Below are 20,031 nucleotides of genomic sequence, written 5' to 3'. Positions count from 1 at the left end.
TCACTTGATGGCAAGTTCTGGAGTTACCAGAGTTGGCCTTTACAGAGCACACAGAGGTAGCAAGCTCCAGACTCAGAGAACAGGAAAAGAAATGAGTTGTTCTTGAGCTGTGATGGTGGCTTGGTGGTTTCTATGGCAGCAGCTCCCCAAACCACGCATGCGATCAAACTACACGAAGCCAGAGATGGATTAGAAGCCAGTACAAATGCTGCAAGAACAGTTACCTACAACTCATCCTGTGAAGCTGAGCATCACAGTCACAGCTACTTACAAGGGAGCTGCAAATTAATCTCAAGTTGCAAATTAATCTCAAGTGCCGCACTCAGTCCGCCCGCCCTCCTCGCCCTCAGCAAATGCACAGGCCATGAATGCCCAGACACAGACAGAAGGCTGAACACACCACACCAAGAAAACCTCAGGGCCCCAGCTGAGAGAGGAAGGTCTCTATATACTTAAGTCCATCTTGTCTCATAAGGGTGTTTGTCCATGAACTTCACTGCAGATAATTCTTCTAAGTCCCTTGTGACTTCAGTGACTCTAAAGCCCACTCACAGACAAGCAAATGGATGAGTGCTTTCCTAAACAGCTTTTCTTCATTAGGGACTTCAGAGAGCCAGTGACATCCTTTCAGGAGGAAGAAAAGAGGCTCTCTCATTCATCTGATCCCTGTAAGAGTCTGTAAAATTAGACAGTCAAGGCCCAGCTGACTTCTGCACAACGTCAGAGTTACAGGGAGGGAGAAGGGAGTGTGAAACATCAGGGACAGAATCATTCAGCTGGCAAGGCTGGAAGGCACCTCTGGAAATTGTCCGGTCCAAGCCCTTGTCCAGAACAGGGTCACCTAGAGCAGGCTGCTCAGGACCGCATCCACTCCGGCTTTAATTCCCGCCATGGATGGAGACCCCTTGACCTTTGCAGGCAACCTGTGCCACTGCTCAGTCACTCTCACAGTGAAGGATCTTTTTCTTATGTTTAAAAACAATTTCCTACATTTTGAATTCTACCCGCTGCCTATTGTCCTGTCACTGGCACTGAGAAGAGCCTGGCTCCATCCTCTTTACTCCCCCACTAGACACACTGATGAGATACTCCCAAGCCTTCTTTTCTCCAGGCCAGCAGTTCCAGCTCTCAGCCTCTCCTCATATAAGAGATGCTCCAGTCCCTTTATTATTTTTGTGGTCCTTTGCTGGACTTGCTCCAGCATGTCCATGTCCTTCTTGCACTGGGAAGCCCAGACCTAAACAAATCTAGACCCCTCTCACTTCTCAAAGATACTACAAGTCTTTGCTTGAGAGGAGTTTTGCCTGACCCTGGAGATAAGTCACTTTTTTTTCCAGCTTAAGGCTATGAGGTAACTTCAGCAGGAAGTCCTAAGGGAGCAAAGGGACAACAGTAAGTCTTATTTTACTTGTTCTTAAGCAATTGGCATTTTGTACTCTGCAGTCTATGTCACTTGGGCAAACTTCTATCAGTTCATTGTCAAAATAATTACAGTAATCTTTTCTTATCTTTTTGATTTAATTGTAGCTTCTACTGAAGACTGACAGGCTATTATATTTGCCCAAATCCATCACTTTCACTGATGTATCATTTATAAGTAGTGTCACTGCATAATTGGAAATAATTGAAAATTAATTAAACATTGCACATAGATATGAGGATTGAGACTGAGAGGCACAGATAAACAGCTATCTAGTGGAAATGCAGAAGACACCATAGGCAAGTCTATGTTTAAGAACGAGGGTGAGAACAGTTTCTTCTGCACTGCTCCTGGCTCCTACAAGAAAGTCCCGTACGAGTTGTGATTACGAGTAGCTCGGCTCTGCACCAAGCAGAGCATTAGGGAGCAGCTAAGGCCGTGTAGGAATACAAGACTACATCCCATTATACACCCTATTTGTAATCTCCCTTTCGCCAAACACACTTAGGTTTCATGAACTTTCACACCCCACTTTTTTCACCTGCAAGGTCCCACTATTTGGTTGACCCATACAACAAATCATGAAATTTCCACAGAACACGTCACACAGGCACTTGTTTCTAAGAAGGGCTCGTTTCTTATAATTGCCACTATAGTGACAGCAAGTGCAGCATCATTATGCAGAGCAATGCTCATACAGTAAGAATTACCAAGTGGGCTGACAGAGATTCCCCTTTTTGCTGGTTTCCAGAAGACTCTGCCCCATGTGAAAAGTCTTCCAAGGATAATATCGGTATCACAGCCAGTCAGCACGTGCTTCTACTTTCCTTTTGTGGGAAGCACGGAGCGTTAATCATCATTAAATTGATGTTGCCTGTATACAAAAATTATTTTCAGGGAACTACTTGTCAGTAACCCAGCCGTGGGGGCAGAGGGTGGAAAACTGTTGATTTTAGACCTAAGGCAGAGGACAGTTGTATCCCAGGCTGTAATGACAGATTTCCTTGGTTTGTGGAGCCTTTCACAGCACTTTAAAAGAGTAGCTGTTTTATATTTTGTGCCAGGTAACACAGAAAGAGGCTTCACTCCTCACATAGAGCTCCCACAGAGACAAAAATCATGAGGTGAAATAATTTTCTTGAATTTGGACCAAATGTACTCTTCATTGCAAGTAGCTTGCACTGAGAACAGTTAGAGAACCCAAACAGAAAAGTCATGCCTATGGCTGTTTATCTATCATTTGCAGTGCAGCTAGGGAATTGCATGGTATTTTATATCCTTTATGGAAAAAATTCTGTGGAAGGATCCCTGTTACTTATTGATTTCACATCTGATCCCGCACTTCTTGTGCACCCAAACTCAGCACTGGGAGTTTCAGATATACATAAAATGTAATGTTCACATCAACAAAGGAAAGTTATGCTCTTTTTTCTCTTCCTTTCTTAAAATATTTTACACCAGGTCATGTTAAAATGTAACCATATCAACAACTACTAAACTATAAAACACCCTCAGGAACAATTGCAGGATTTGGTGATTTTTTTTTCCCGCGATTTTGGGATAGTATGACAATTTTGCATTTTTTATCACCAGACTTTTCCAAAATTTTCAGTTGAACAAATAATGTCATGTGTTTGTGAGTATCAATAATCTAACCCATCTGCAAAGGAATGGTTTTGCAAAGGCATCTCTTTCAGGACACTGTGGATTTTGTCACTGCTTGAGGTTTTGGCAAACCATCAATATCACTATAATTTTCTCTTATGAAATATAGTTTTTGACTGAGATCTTTTTTTTTTTTTTTTTTTTTCCTTAGCTAGCTAAAGTTTAAAAATATTGCATGTCTCACTCTGCAAATTCAAAGGTTAGGTTTTCTGCAAGTTGCATTATATCGGAATATTGTGTATTAGATGCCAGTAATTCAGAACGGTACAACACAAGTTGCCAGTGAAATAGAGAGACTTTAAAAAAAAAGAATGCCTGCCATATCAAGAGTGGCCAACACTCTTGATATATGTGTCTTGTATTTGTCGCTTGTATTTGGTTTGAAAGGAAGAATGTGTGAAATTTAAGAAGAGAAATAGCATATTTAAGGACAGATACATTACAAATCACTGCTTTAAAATATACAAAAAGCATAACACTATAGCTAGTAGTGACAGCATATCATTTAAATGTGTGACACTCTACCCCCTCCAAAAAAGGCTTAGAAGTAGGATCTGCCTAAAATTTTCTATCCAAAAAAAAAAAAAAAAAAAAAAAAAAAAAACCCACAAATTTGTCACTTCCTAATTATTTGATTCATAATTGAAATCTTAGTTTCAAATGAGGATGATCTATGGTAAGCACTGCTCTAAGCAAAGGAGCATTCTGTTGCTAGCAGACTTTGTATGTGTAAATACAGTCCTCGAGTAATTCAGAATGTTAATTACTAATAGGGAAACTGCACCCAGCTTTTGTATGAGCAGTCATTTCACAGACTGATGGGATATGGCATACAATTATGTTGTTATAATGCACACACTGGCTTTGATGGGAGTGTTGCTTTTCAGGGTTCTGCACAAGACAACAATAGATCAAAGTCATCATGGAAAAAACAGCTTTGCTAAGGGTTAGGAGAGATAAAGGTGAATCCAAGGGAAGGCACATAACTCTGTGGATCCAATTCACATCCCTTCTATCTAAATACTGATGCTTAGCTTCTCTCCAAAAAAAAGGTTTCCTTCTCCCACTCCTACTTATGAAAAATATTAAGATTTGGTTTTGTGTGGAAACAAAGTCAGTTTTAAGAGAGATTAGTATTAAAAGGCTACATGGAAAATACGGCATGCTTTTTCTTGAGCTGCACGTGCCAGCAGATACCCCATTAAAAGCTGTAGCATTTCAGCAATAAAGCAGGACTCGGGGCTCACCTGGGGCATTTCGTGCTGGTGATCTCAGGACTGGATAGGTCTGTGGCACCCAAGACAGAACATACATTCCCAGCTCCTTTTCTGTCCTCCCCCAGTGATGTCTCTGAGTGCAGTAGTGTCTGGGAGACAGGAGACCGTCTCTTGTATATTTAGTCCTGTTTGGCTCCTCTACAGAGTGGCTGAAGGCAGCTCTTCTCTCACCTGAGAGCATGAAAAGCTTTTTCCAAAGACTACATTCATCCTTCGGTTGTGTGGGTGTAACTTCTACTGACTCACGCACAATCTCTCTACAAGTACTGGAACAGCAATCTCAGGCCAAACAATAGTTATTTTTAATCACCAAAGGCTAGAAGTGGTGTTAACTCCAACAAGCTGAAAACAGGAGGAAGAATCTAAAATGAAAGCCTAAGAGGACAAACATGGGCTCTTGTTTACTGAAATCCTCACTGCAAAAACTCTGCTCTGTGCTCCTGTGTTCCAGTTTGGACAAACACAACAGGACAGAGAAAAAAATAAAATAAGAACAATTATTTCTTGTTATTTTTTTTTTAATTATTCTTTAGAGTAAGAATAAATATATCCTTCTATTGCTAGCTCTAGTTGAAATTGTTCTCCCCAACAGGACAGTTAGAAATTCCCCAAAATTTAAATGCAAAAAGGTGCACCTATGCATCTGCCTGAATTGTTACAGTGTGCTGAAGACCACAGCATAGACACGAGTGTAAGAGCAACAATATGTTTTGCAGAACAGGCAGAGATCTACAAAAGTCATCCTACCAACAGTGCACAGTAGGAAATGAAACAGGAATAAAAACAAAATGAGTTCTTTATCTATGAAGAAGCTGAATTCCATTTTCAACTCTTTTTGGTATGTGTTAGAGAAATCCACCACCAAATTTGGATCCCTGGGCCCTGGAGCACTACCAATATGAGAGCTGTCCCAGCATCTTCACAGGCAGACATTCAGAGGTTCACTTACCAAAGAACTGCTAACAAACCAGGCTGAATTCACTTCATGTTTATGATTATAGGCTCACAGGATAATTCAGGTTGAAAAAAATCTCAGGAGATCTCTAGTCCAACATCCTGCACAAAGCAGGGTCAGCTGTGAGATCAGACCAAGTTGCTCTGGGCTTCGTCCAGCCCTGAAAAGACAACTGTAGAGTCTGCACAACCTCTGTGGACAACCTGCTTCAATGCTTGACTGTCCTCATGGGGAAAAAGTTTTTCCTTACACGCAATCTGAACTTCTCTTCTCCCATTGTTTCTTGTTCTCCTACTGTGCACCAAGTTTTGGTGATAATTCATCAAACCCACTTCTCCTCTGTAAAAGTTTGTAGTAGTGCCTTTGGAAGGACACTACTTTGGAAAAGGCTTTTTCATCAACAAAGGCTTTTTTTGGGAAAATTTGCCATCAGGTCAAAGCCATAAATCTTCTCTGAGATATGCAGCATTATAAAGATAAACCACAGATATCCTCTCGCCCTAGAAACCAAGGAACTATATAATTCATCCCTGGGACTGGACTTGCTGCTGGCTCTTTGGCTTGATTATATTGAGAAATTCTGGAAAGCCTGGAGGGGGTTCACGGTCTGTCATTTCTTTTCTGTCTCTGAAGAGCTAAATCCCACATGAAGCTTAGGTAGCAGGAACAAAATGAGTAAATCTTTGTGGAAAAACACCAATATAATTATCACCAAAAATGCTTAAGTTTTAAATATCCCAAGCATACCCTCTTAACAATTACATTTGTTGTAATACTTTCAAAATTTTAAAGTTGTGGAGGGACTGACCTCTGGTTTGGCCTCCACAGAGGAGGAAACTCAAGGGCTAGAGGAAAAGGAGGATATTAGTCATACATGCTGTTACCTCAGCCTGCTCCACACACGAGCCTCGTGGATTTGGGCACTCAGCACCTTTAGGAGGCAGGCTGCTGGAGAAAAAAGCACATCTGAAGGAATTTATGTTGATTTTGAAAGAGCAGACAACAACAAAGGAACCAAATCAGGAAAAAAAAAGGCAACTCTGGCCAATATCAGCCACTAAATACAGCCCTTCACTTACCTCAGTGCATCTAATTCTAAGATACACATTTCTGACTCCATCCATTCAGTTGAAAAGGGAAAGACCACACCAGCATAAGCAATGAAGAGTGGTCAAACACATAACTTAATGACAGTGTATAGAAGCCACTACAAAAAAGCCAGGGGAGAATGAAACATTTTGTGGTGTGGTTGAGTGGCTGATTTCTGTACCCAATCCACCAATATTTTCCAAGCATGGACAGCTTTTCTTGAAATTAAAATAGAAAACACAAGTCCCATATCCCACAAAAAAAAAAAACCCTGACAGTTTAGTAATGAGATGGAACCAACCAAGTAAATCTGACTGCATGGCATTTTAGGAAAAGGACAGAAATAGCTGCAGCTATTAAAAGTGATATACTGCTGAAATCTTTTTGTGATTATGCTAAAAGTCGATCTGACTCCTTGAGAGAGCTCTTAAATGGTTACTGCTTCCTTAAATGAAAGCTACTTCACATATGCTCTCCTTCCTCAAAAATACGTTGAATGGAGTTACTTCTAACTGTCAGCTTTGTACTTCTCACTGCACTTTAGAGACATTTGCAAAAGGCATAGCTGAGAAAGAGGAAATTAATATATCAGGAAATAATCTAAAATAAATCAAAGGGATGTACTCTTTTATTATATTTCTTGTCGCTTCCATCATTACAGTGGTTGTAAGAAAGCAGAGCTCATTAACCTTTCCAAATAGAATGCAGAGTCTTCCAAAAAGTAAGATTCAAATTGGTTTATTTGCATGACACTAATATCTTCAGCTGCATTGCTCTACCCCTCCTTTTACAAAGTGATGGATGTTTGAAGCTGAGGTCCAGATACCTCATCCAACTTTAATAACCCCTCTTCAGCTCCAGAAGAAAGGAAATGGTTTGTAATACCTTGAAGTCCCCTAGAACCACTGATTATTTCTTTCTCTTTTGTCTTCCATCCCTGCAGATCAGCTCTAACCCAAAAGCTAGCAAATCTGGTATATCAGCAGTGCTGTACCCACACTTATGGGCCCTGCCAAGAGGGAGAGTTTAATAGCTCAAAATTCAGCTAGTCAGTTTAGGGCAAAGGCAGCTGGAGTTCTCATTTGCCTCACTCCACCAGAGATGTTGATGCAAACTTTTAGGTACCTGAGGACAGTTTGGCTTAGGAAGCTTAGATCAGCCTCCCAGGAAACTGGAATAATATCATGGGCAGAGATGACCGGTAGTACATAAACAAGGAGCACTGTACTACAAATAATCCCCATAATCAATGGGTAATGTAAATTTTTATCTTATTTTATTTTTAGTGAAAAAAACACCAAAGGGACATGTAAGCACTTACTAAGAGAATAAGTTCTTCTATCAATCAATAGTACGGGAACAATCACACCCCAGGCCAGCCTCATGCATTGCATAAATCGATATAGGATTGAGCACATGTTGAGTCATATCATCAATAACCCTGCCATACTATTTTCGTCACCCTCATCTAAACGCAGACCAACAGTAGCTGAGAGAAGCAGTGTGAACTACTGCTTAAAATTCTCCCACCAAACTGAGGGAGAGTCAATGTGATTGCCATGTCTTTGCTGGAATTCATTGCCTCTCTGGATACTGCCAAACCAACCCAACCAGGCATGACTCATCCACAGGGTTTCATAAAGTACTTCTGAAAGGGTTGGTTTTTGCATTTGGAATGCACTGCATTACACCAAGGGTTTGTGATGCTCCAGCGTGCGGGAAGAGGACATCCCTGACTTTTCCCTACAAGGAAATTCCCAGTCTGCACTCTGCAGCATTAATGACATGCTCAATTTATTCCTTGCTACCTAGGGAAAGCATCAAGCATTCATTCCTTTGGGAAATGATATCACCCTTCTTCTTTGATTATGCTTCTGAGACAATATTTTTTTGCTTGCACAGGAAAACAAATGAACAAATTGTCCAATCCCGCACTCTTCCTTGCTTTCCCATTTCTAACCTTGTGGTAAAGAGATGTATGATGACCTATAGAGGAAAAAATCTGTGGGACTCCCAGCTAAAATACTGGCAGCACATCACTGGGTAAAGCAGAAATATAAAAAGCTGAAGAAGGGCAAAAGTAAAATGAGTAGAAGAAAAGAAATATTCCACAAGATGAGAGAGTAGAAACCATTAGGACTGTTTTGTTTAGAAAGGATTTGATAGATCATATGACAATTCGTATGAATTAATGAGTAAGATAAACAAGTCCAGTTGGCTGATAGTATTTTTTTCTCTTAATACATGCTAACTAGAATTGAAGCCAGTATTTGTGGCACAGCATATTGTAGCACTACGAAATTTACTACCACCTACGCAGCATTAATAAGCCTGATATGACTTCAAATTGGGCAAGAATTTTGTAACAGTAACATCATTATTGACAACAGCTAAGTTAAACATTTAAAGAATACATCATCCCTCATTAAAGGACTGAAATCAATCATTTTGCTGACTAGAGTTAGGAAAAACACCATCATCATCAATAGATTTTTGTATCATTGCCTGCCATGGCTGATAGACAACTTCAGTAGAAGCCTGTAGATTCTGGCAACTTTCAGTGAAGGCACTAGAAAAGCCTGCCTGTTTGTCTGATTATGACATTTTCAATAATCCTATGTAAGACTGCAGTAAGTCACAAAGAGTTAAAGAAAATGAAGACATTCCTTGGTAATCAACTCGTTTAAATCTTTGTAATATCCCAGGAAACACAGAAAGAACATTATGGTTCCTAGATTCAAGAATTCGCTAAATGTGCACAAGGAAGTAAAATTACCTAAATTTCTATCCGCTGAAGTTCCCCCAACTCTTTAACTGCCCAGAGGTGTTTCACATATCTTTTCCTATTGATGTTACCAGAACTCGTGTGGTAGAATTTCTTAGACCTTTTTGAGAAATGGCTTCATAAACCTTTTTATTGATTTGGCTTCACAGAAGGGGTGAAGCTCCTCAACATGTCACATCTGAAACTTGTTTGTATCTCACTCTGAGCCCAAGAACTGAAAGGCAAAGATTAGTCACATTCACATAGTGTTTATTCAGACCACATTTTTATAGAAACTCTTTGGAAAGGAAACCAGAGATCTATTGTGAAAATGTGCTAAACATAATGTGTGTTTGTCGTACCTGTGCAACCTGGCTGTAACAATAATGTGTATGTTCATCACAGCTGCTGGGATGGACTGTTAAAAGGTCAAGTATTGCTGAAGAAAAAATGGGCCTGTCTCACAGAAGACCCAGAGAAATGACTGAATCAATAGAATGTTTCTCTTGCAAAACAGTAATATAAATGGTATGGGGCTAACTAATGATATAGTTGGTTTCCACTAACTAACAGAATAACTGAATAACTTTAGGATAAGATTTTTTTTTTTTCATTTTCCATCTGAGTCAGTTAGCACAAAGCCTTTGTTCAAGAGACAGACACTCAATGCATTTTGCTTCCCCTTTTAATCTCATGCAGGTATTCCCATCCATACGGAGATGCAGAAGAAATTCCACATGTCAGAAGCCTGATAATGGTAATTCAAACATGGTTCCAGCCCCTAATGAACTCATAAAGTAAATTATCTAAGGAGAGTTTGACCAAGAAAATAAATATTTCCCATGAACACAAGAACTGATTTCATTACACCAAAATATTAGTCCAGGATGCGTGGTGCCATGTGTGCCACATGTGTAGAAAGCACACTGCCACGTGTCTCAAAATTCACATGGTTTACCGTTCTCATGCTAAAAAAGCAGTACACAGCTTAATGGGGGAATTACACAAATTCGACAAATCCAAATCTCCAGCCATCACTTTGACCTACGTGTGCTTTTCTAATAGAGTATAGCTTGTCTCGGTATCTCAGTTCCATTTAGTGAGCCATAGCTCCCCTTGTTTAAGTGCACCAGCTTTTAAAACTAGATAGAATTTTTAATTAACAGAACACATTGTTATGTCTGTAGTCCATCTCCCCTTTGTGTAGGCAGTAGGGCTACCCTGGATCTGGTTATTAACTTGCAAAATCAATCTAGTTCAAGGATTATTCTTCCCAAAACAGCAATGGGCAATCTCTTCTCTTGAATATTTTATTTAAAACAGTAAGCTGCATGTACATCCTAGAAGAATTTGAGGATGGGATCTGAATTAAGATCTTAAGCAGTCTGAAAGAACACATCAGTCTGCTGAATATGATAGCCAGAAAAATGCAAGTTCTCATTTCAAAGGTACTGCACACACACACACACACACATACATATATATGTATATAAATCTGTATGGCATATTTGCTATGCAGGCCTAGACTCCTTGTGAAGTTGTTTTTCAGTATAGCAAATTAGAAAAACATGCCCAGAATTAAAGGTTACTTAATCGGGTTGAAGCAGTAACTTCAATTCCAGCAACTCCCTCCCACTATGTTACATCTGATAATGTACCCAAGTCCAAACATAAACTTAGTTCAAAAAGATGTTTGGTCCTTGAATGTAAAATGACACTTAGCTTACACAATTAGCCAGGTAATACATATCCTTCCAAGAGAAGCATTTTTTACCGCAGTATAATCTGCATTTTACTAATCTCTGATTGTTAAGTTTTACTTGCTGAAACTTTTCCATATGGTGTTTTGAATGCCACTGTCCTGTATTTAATTACCACAGAAGGATATTAATAAAGAGGCTGGAAATTTGGCCCAAGCCCTGTTCCACCATTTGGATAGCTTGATGGAGATAGAGCCAATGAGCAGAACATTTCTGTCAATACCAGGCTGTGCCACTTCACACAGAAAAGCAGTGGCAAAAAAGGAGTAAAAAGACCTAAGGAAATAAAACATCCAACTATTTTTGAATTGTTTACAGACTTTCAAAACAGGATGGTCATAAAGTACCATTGAGTGAAGAGAAATACTGATTTGCTAACCTAAAGGACAGTCAAACAGGAATTGGTGGAGTAATCCCTGTAATCGAGACAGTTTTCATCAAGCTGTAAGACGCATGCCCAGAAATGCGTGTTGTACTTAGGAATTTTACAGGCAAAACATGATATTGAGCAGAGCCAAGGCAACAGTAGGCAGCTTGGAGTACAGAGGAGGCAAGGAAGCTAACGTGGGTGGGAAAGCATATGTTGCTGCCTGGATGAGGAAGTGGTACACCACAGTTACTTCATAAGTGCAAGGGTTTTATAAACTAAATCTCTTAGGGACTGTTTTAAATTGACAAAGAATGACACGCAGTCCCTGACAGGCTTGCAGCATTGTTAAAGAGGGCTGGATGCCTTCTAAAAACACTGGACTGCCACTTGTACTTTTTCCAAAAATGCTTATTTTTAACTTCAACCTCTTCGTATAAACAGTGGGCAGATGCACCATGTAGTAAACTCTGTTTTGTCTAGCGTGAAATTAATGGCTTCCTCTGTCTTACCTGACAATGGAAAACATATTCTGGTGTGGTTTTCTTGAACTTCATGTTCCATACCAAGGCTACCCCATCAGGCTCATGTGGAGCATCTTCATTATTGTTATAAGATGCAACCATCAACTCAGGGTACTAGAAAAAAAATGGAAAAGAGAATGAAATAAGCTGGATGATGAAGAAGCTATGCAAAACCAGATGAGAGAGAAATAATCTCACACTACATATGGAATATCTGGTTTTAATTATAATGCACACTATTTAGCTACATTTTGTTTTTCTATTTTACTCGTCCCTGATGTCCTTAAAGCCCCTGCTCCTCGCTCTCTAACAGTAATTCTCACATACCACAAAGGCAACATTATTTTCTGTAGATAATTCTCAGAAAAGACAACTAAAAGGATATTCATAAAGGGAAAGCAAAGCAAGGAATTTGGTTAAGAGGAAAAATATGAAGGTTTGAGCAATTTGCTTAAGCATTTCTTCAGGGACAAACCATTGTCTTAATTGATTTTGGTAACAAAACCAGTGTGGGTACAGTACCGAGTTGCTCTTATTCTGAAATTCACAATTCTTCAGCATCCCTGAAAACTGTTCTTTCTTGTTTCACTATGCACTCCTTCAATTCACTTATACATAAATATATACTTAAATATATACTTAAAAGCTCTTCTTGAGCAAAACAAAACATTTTCCTCACAGAAGCTCAATTTTGCAAGACACTGAGGTCATCTGGTAAAGCACAGGGTGACCTCAAATTCCACTGACTTAGTAAGACTGTTGCAAAATCAGATCCGTATTTTCTTGTACAGCAATTATCTACTGATGTATATAAGCAGATATACACCACACATATGTATTTGCTGTTTATATATACACACACACATGATATCATATATGAAACATCAGTATTTCACGCTCTGTTGATGACCTTGTGTTGTTTTGAAACACCACAAACAAAACTAGTAAAAGAACAGCAAGTCTGAAGTATCACTGTTAGAATACCACTGACTTGATAATAGTTACACTGGGCTTCTGTCCCACACAGTCTAACCTAATCCTGCTGAAACATTTGCTAAGACAAAATCATGTTTAAACTTGGCTGAAAGGGTTTACATTATTACAGCCTTCTGCACAATGGGCACTTTTACAGTATATTCTGGGCTCTTTTCATGTACTTCAAGTCCCCTTTTCAGCTCCCAGCAGCAAAGAAATAACAATTTGCCCCCCAAACCAACATGGTTACTTTCTGCTGGTACAACAGTACCCCGTTCCCTGTATTTCTGACACTCTGCACCTCTGGTAACCTCTGTCCTTCCCTCTAAATACTCCACACATAGCAGTGGACCTTATGTCACGTTTGGAGCAGAGCACGTGGATCCTGGCACACCAATAAGCCAGCAGCCCACGCCCTCCTCTTGTAAACTAGGAATGCTTTCCCTCGAAATTTCCCAATGATGCCTGCAAATCATTTTCTTTGCCTTTCCCAGGTAAGTTCCTGCCAAACCATTCCCCACTTCATAGGGGAACGACACAGCTGGTAGATGTAGAGGAAGTGGGACAAAGGAATTGCCAGTGGTGCTACTGGGGGCTATGAATTTGGTCCACACCAGGCATTTTAGAAATCACAAAAGCCCCTTTATATCATTATCAGTGGGGTTGGACACCCTCTGATCTCAAAAACCATTTGGATGAAATAATGCATGCAGCTGTAATTTTTTGCCATCACCAGCTCTTCTTTCCCACTTTGGGTACACTTCCATGGATAATACATCACGGAACTGCTGATTTTTCTATTCAAAGTCATCATTCCCTGTAAGACCTGAGCCAGGTTCCAGACCCATGGGTGGGAGAAGCAGCAACAGCATGTGGCACCAAAGCTGCCTCTTCCCCTTTTTGGAAAAAGGGGGCTCTGACTGAGAGGTACCTAGATCCCACCACACCCTGGCTGGTGGGCACCCAAACCACTTGTATGGGATTTAGAGCCTGCGCCAGACCAACTACCTCTTCTCCCTCCTCCAGAACTGAGGGAGACCTGAGAGTGGTTTAATCCCACACCTGCTGGCACATCCTCTCCAGACACCTCCCCACCAGCCTGCCCCCCACTGCTCTCACCCCATCTGGGCACCCTTTTCTCTCCCACGACGGGGATTGCAACCACTTCAGAACAGTCAGCTTAGCTCCTTCTTTGAACCTTCTCATCCCAGCCTGGCCCCGGTCCAAGTAAATAGCGTGCGCAGAAGGCTTGTGCCAGTGCATCTCATTTTTACCAAGCAGGCTAGCTACTGTCGGCGCCAGCGGCTGAGCCCACGGTTTCGAAGGAGCAGTGACCCTGGCAGGCAGAAGCGACAAGCCCTTCCACAGGCAGCCAGCCAGGCTGTGCGACCAGGTCTGAAGCACCACTTCACAGGCACTTCGCGGCTTGTTTATGCTCCTAGAGAGTTTACCAAGCACGTTCGGGTGCTCACTGACTCAAATCTTGCCAGTCTATACGTAGGTTTCCCAATCACAGTTTCTGCATCGGACTGGAAATGCAGTTTCAACTCCACGCAGACGGCGGGGTCATACCTAGCACTAAGCTTTCTGACTCTGCAGAAACAGAGCCAAGTGCAGCACCACAAATCCATGCTGGCAATGAAACCTCGACACTTTTCTCAATCAGCTTGCACTTAAAGCTTTCTGCTCCTCGCTGGGTGCCTGTCTGTCCTGCCACTGCAGCTGAGAACGGCGTGGGAACGCTGCTGTGTGAAAAAGCAGCCCAGGCTGCTGCCTGCGAGTCGAGAGGGACACGGCAATAACCCCGAGGCTGCGGCTTTCCTGACTTGAGGCAAGCAAAGTTACCTCCTCGCAGACAAAGCAAGGTGTTCCCACGCTTTGTTTACACTCGCTCTGTTGGGCCTTTCCCTTAGATCCTTGATGAAGGATTTAGGCCATTTTCCCTTTGCTCTGCAAAAGAATCAAGGGGCTGGTGGGTCAGCTTTAATGGTATGAATGATCTCACATGTTCGGGGCCATATTTTACATGTGACTAGGAACAGAAAAACTTGTTTAATCAATGCATCAAGCTCCTTTGTTTGATTCAGCTTCTATTCGCCTCCGGGATGTTTTGCAGCAACAGTTCTATCGCAGAACATTGAGCAACGCGCGCTGCAGTTCCCATGACTATTCCAGCTGTCCTTTGGCAAACTGGACACTGCTGCGGCCCGCAGCGTGTGCGAGGAGCAGAGCAGGCAGTTAGGTGAAATACCCCTGCACAGCTCGAAGCAGGCAGGAGAGGCCACTGCGCCTCCTCCCAAGCTGGTATGGAGTGGCACGGAGGAGCCCCCGGCGTGCGGGAGTCCCCGTGGTGGAGAAGCCCCCGTGGGGTGCCGGGGAGCTGAGCGTGAGGAGTTAACAGAGGGGAAGGCAGGAGGGGCCACCCTGGAACAAAGAGGTGGGAAGCAGAACATGCCTGTGTGCCCCAGGGGCTGAGCAATTACATTTGGCAGTGCTCTTCTGAGGCGGCTTTTTTTCTTGCTGCCCTGGGAATACAGTAAGAGCTGCCTGTTAGGAAAACATCAGATAAGAATTCCATGTAATTTCCAGCCCCTGAACAAGTGAACAACCTAAGATAAGTGTTTCCTCAGGCTTATATTTGATTTCTGTGGAAATCCATATGTGCTTAAAGGCCACCCACATCACACCAGCACATACCTGTTGTTAAGCTGATATTTTGTATGAAAGCAAAGGGGTAAATCCTTCATTTCGCACACGGGGCGTGAGCTGGATGTCACAAGCAGCCTCTCTGCACACAGGGAAGAGGCTGCAGCTGTGTCTGTTGCACACAACCTTGGTCAGACTGCGAGGCACACCTGCACAGCACAACAGTGATGCTCACGTTCCTGTCCTCCCTCGGCCTGCCACCTCCTTCATACAGTCCACTGCCACCAACCCTGAGAAGCTCCCAGGAGGATGGAAGGAGCCCAGCCACCATTTTGAGGGGAAGGAGAGAGAGATGGATGAAGAATCACCGTGCTACCCATCCTCTCCCCAGCTAATACTTGGCCTTCAACACCCTCCTTGTCCCCGGGCATATCTAACTTGGTGCAGAAAGAGCAAATTCTTCCACAATTAGGCTAAACAAAGCTTTCCCTTAGCTCTGAGCAGAGGCTCCCTGGGTTCCTCCCCAAGGTAACTATCTGCTTTGCTTCAGGCTGGAACAGGCTGACAGGGATGATGCAGAGAGGATGACAGCAGCAGGAGAGAAACTGCGACCAAATGATTTTGACATTCAGTCAAACTGTGACCCGTGGTGATGTGTGTGTACTAACACCAGCTCTCCAATGGAGTAACTAATTAACCTGATCTCTGTGCCCTGCTGATGTGGCTGTGCTGGCTTTGGGAAGCTTAAGCAGCTCTCTAGTCAGTTTTAGTTTGCAGTATGACAGTGCTTTGCAGTGCACAGAACCTGGAAACCTTCCAGGCACGTTACTTTAGAGTGCTGCCTGGGCAGCTGCAGTCTTGTCTTTCATAGCTTGAAGAGAGGACCCACATTTTTAGAAAGATGTTTTTATTCAACCTTTTCAAGTTGTTCATGTTTTGGGGTTTTGTATATTAAAAATATATTCCTCCTTATTTTTGTTTTTATATATTATTACGTATAGTTGTTTATTAACATTATATTATTATGTATAGCTGTTTATTAAATGAAATTTTAATTATTTAGTTAATTATTTTTAATTGTTCTAATTTTAAAGCTTTTGTCCTAAAAGGAATTCCATGTGTTGAAGGAGTGGAGGGAAGAGGAAAAAAGGAGAGTTCCTTAGTCTTGTCAGGTTTGTTTTAGTTTTAATACAAAGCCCTGATTTTGAAGATCAAGTAACATATACAAAAATGACAACTTCATTACTGCCCCCTACTCTTCGTTATGGAGAAACATGAATTTGCTCACTCAGTGCCCTGCTGTTAGCTAAGAAATAACATTATACTCTGCAGAACGAGTGGCAAAATTATAGTGGTCTATTTTTTTTTTTTTTTTTTTTTTTTTTTTAGGGAGAAGTTGGAAGCTATACAGAAACATATCTCCCAGCTTCACATCTTACCTGAAGAGACCAATCCATACAGGTGACGACACGATGCTTTGACCAATGCTCATCATAGAACTGACGATTAAAGGAAAGGTTGGCTCCTGCTTGAACATCTCTGTGAATCCAAACAAAGTGACACTTTTTTGAAGAAGCAGGGTTCAAATGCTGTGAAAATCAATGCAAAAGTTTCTGACTAACTTCTGGAGAAGTCTGCCACCTTCATTTAATTGCTTTCACTGACAGTCTTGCAGGGAGTAGCAACTTTGGACCATGGAACAGATTTACATGTATTTCACAAAAACAGATTTCTAAATTTCTGCTGCCTTCCCGTCTCTTTTCTGGCTGGCTCATCTGGGACACCCTGAGCCACCCCTGCCACATTTGTCTCTGAGGACCTGGCATTCAGCACCCCCTTTTCTGAATCTTCACATCTAAGCTATAACCAGAATTCTCTCATTTTTGACTCCTGAAATCGTGAAGTTACAGCATCTCCTCCTGGCCATGGAGATGGCAAATGCTTTCTGGCACCACTAGGATCTGCTGAAGCTCAATGCAGGGATGCATTTAGCTGATCACAGGGGTGATGCTCTGGAATAACCACCAGCAACTTTAACATACAACACAGCTCCTGATTTGCCACAAGGCTTCAATAGATATGCAGCTGCTGAAACCTAAATACTTCCTCTTATACTAACATGTTTTGCTTCTTGTACCCCCTATAAACTGCAGAATATGCAACCTGTCACTTCCAGTCTTATGTGTTTAGATTGCAGACACTTTGGGACATCATCCTTTTCCTCCACACAGTGCCTAGCATAGCGGGATCCATGACAGACCTGGTGCAGTAGTATGATATAAACAACAGTAATTTGCATTTGTAAAAATGCCATGATCTGAGCACACAGATGCACGCCACTGGAATGTACACATGCACATCTACATATCCACGTGTACACACACATTTCTATGTTTCAAATATTCACGTTTTTCTTCAGAATTTGAAATTTAATCCAAAAAAATGAAACAAAATATAAACCATCTTAGTAACATTTTAAAGAAAAAAAAACTCACCATAACACAGTGATAAAGCACAAAGCTATTTTACAAAATAATTTGGGCTGAAAAAGTGACCCAGGACTTCAAGGAGAGGTTTTACCCTTTTCTTAACTATAAAAATGTTTAGTTTAGTTTCAAAATTAAGGTTTCTTGGCATTGGATTTTTTTTTTAAAGCTTATTTTACCAAAGCAAACAAACCCCAAACTGACCCATCTTTCTCTTCTACATCTCTGCCACTGTAGTCAAAGAATATGTCTGAATCTTCAGCCAAAGCTCGCTCAATTACACGTATTGTCCGGTCAAAAAATATCAGGAATTCTTCTGAATGAAGAACTTGCTGTTTTTCTTCTTCTGTCAGTTCTCTGGGAGGAGCTTGGAAAACGAAAAGATGTAGTTAAGAGTATGACATTTCACTCCTTTCCAAGTGAATCAACATCTTCAGGGAGTTTCTTTAGACAGGAAAGCTTGCTGTAGTACTGTCAAGACAAAAATTAAAGCTTTACTTTTAAAATCATGACTAAGAATTTTTTCAGTATGTTTGAACACACTCCTGTATGTTCCCAGAATACAGCATTTACACAGAAGAGATCCTATATCTCACGTATTTATTATTCTGAAATGGAAAATGCTTAAAGCCCCAGATTAAATAAACTCAGCGTTCCTATTTCAGGAAATCTCTGCCTGACATTTAGGCAATACCTAACTTGAAAAAGCAGAACACTTATGTAACGGGGGACCTGTCAGAGGAGCCAAAGATAAAATAATCTTCTCAATTTATACTGCACTTCTTTGTATTAAAAGGGCTCTCATAATCTGTCCCTTCACTTCTTCCAATTTCTTTTGGTGTCACTGATAAATTCTGTCCTCACTTTAGAGCTTTTGTAAGACAATGAAGTAAATAACTGAAGATATTCTCTGAGGCAGCAAAATCTAAAGCAACCGACCAAACCCCATTTTTTTTTCAGGCAGATTTATTCCTTGCAAAGCAATCCTAAAAGGCAGAGCAACAAGTGTCACTGAGCCTTGGCCAGAGCTGCCCCGGAGGGGTGGGAGCTGCCTACATCCCTGCTCACATCCCTGTGCACCAGCAGGATGAAGTTGCTTCCTTACACATACAGGGAAATGTAGGTGTGAAATTCCAAAGGGGTATTGCCAGTATGACCCTTCATCTGAAAGAAATTCAGGATGTACCAGTTTCACCTCTCCATCAGTTTTATGACCTGGTGGTAAATTACAACTAAAACGTGAGTAACTGTGGGAAAGTAAGTTGGGATGCTGCTCTACACTGCAAAACTGTTCCCAATTACACCGCAGGGTCATACTAGTTGTGTATCAATTATGCCTTTGCCTACTTGTTATTTTAAATAACCATTTTAGCTGTATTTCAGAAACATTTATATTTCAAAAAATGCCATGAGTATCTGCAGTTGCACCAAACCAACCTTGCAGCTGTGTCACAGTTCCAGCCTGAAGAGCTCTGTTGGCATCATAAGAATTATGCTAACAGGCAACACTGTTCCAAATTCATAATTAGGTACACAGACATCACTCAATAAATGGACAGATTTATTGCAAAATTACTGAGACTTGTACTTAGAGTTTAACTGGTGACCAAAGGTCTCCCACATTTGGCCTCGTACTACAGATCTGAGGTGATTACTTTTGCAAGTGACCTTGCAGTCTCCCTAGGCCATATTGGGTTAAAATACCAGCAGCCAAAAAAGATAATTCAGCACAGTGCCTCAGAAAACACCCAGCATACATTAAAGTGTAACTCCAAGCTCTGCTGTATCTTAACATTCAATTAAATGCAGGGTGACACAGCTCAGAGCTGCACTTCAAAATTACTCCCCAGCTGCTGTGCTGTGCTGCACAGCTACCTTCAGGTGTTGGAGAGACATAGCCCTTGCTTGCCATCCCATTTCCCCATGGCTCACACTAGGTTTTTGTGCTGACAGCTGCCTGAAGAGGCAGGAACTGGCTACGACTCCCCGGCCAGCTCCAGGGGCAGGTACAGATTCAAAGGAGCAACCATAGGCAGGAGCACTGACATGGTAAAGCAGTTCTGCAGTACTCAGCTCCCCCAGATTTCAGGGTATTTGATTTTA

At 41.5% G+C, this 20,031-nt stretch overlaps 1 protein-coding gene across 10 annotated transcripts in view; it reads right to left on the bottom strand.

Annotated features, from left to right (window-relative positions):
* DYNC1I1 (dynein cytoplasmic 1 intermediate chain 1) overlaps positions 1 to 20,031 on the bottom strand; it is a 191,130-nt gene that overhangs the window by 62,720 nt on the left and 108,379 nt on the right. For all 10 annotated transcript variants that reach the window (XM_035316836.1, XM_035316829.1, XM_035316830.1 and 7 more), the window contains 3 exons: positions 18,133 to 18,295; positions 16,882 to 16,981; positions 11,810 to 11,935 (listed from right to left, as the gene is read on the bottom strand). In XM_035316836.1, the coding sequence (XP_035172727.1) occupies positions 11,810 to 11,935; positions 16,882 to 16,981; positions 18,133 to 18,295 (389 nt within the window). The remainder of the gene's footprint in view (positions 1 to 11,809; positions 11,936 to 16,881; positions 16,982 to 18,132; positions 18,296 to 20,031) is intronic.

This window comes from Oxyura jamaicensis, chromosome 2 (assembly GCF_011077185.1).
Source record: "Oxyura jamaicensis isolate SHBP4307 breed ruddy duck chromosome 2, BPBGC_Ojam_1.0, whole genome shotgun sequence".
Taxonomy (NCBI): domain Eukaryota; kingdom Metazoa; phylum Chordata; class Aves; order Anseriformes; family Anatidae; genus Oxyura; species Oxyura jamaicensis.
Note: the sequence above shows the minus strand (reverse complement) of the source record. Positions and strands in the feature narration are given on the sequence as shown.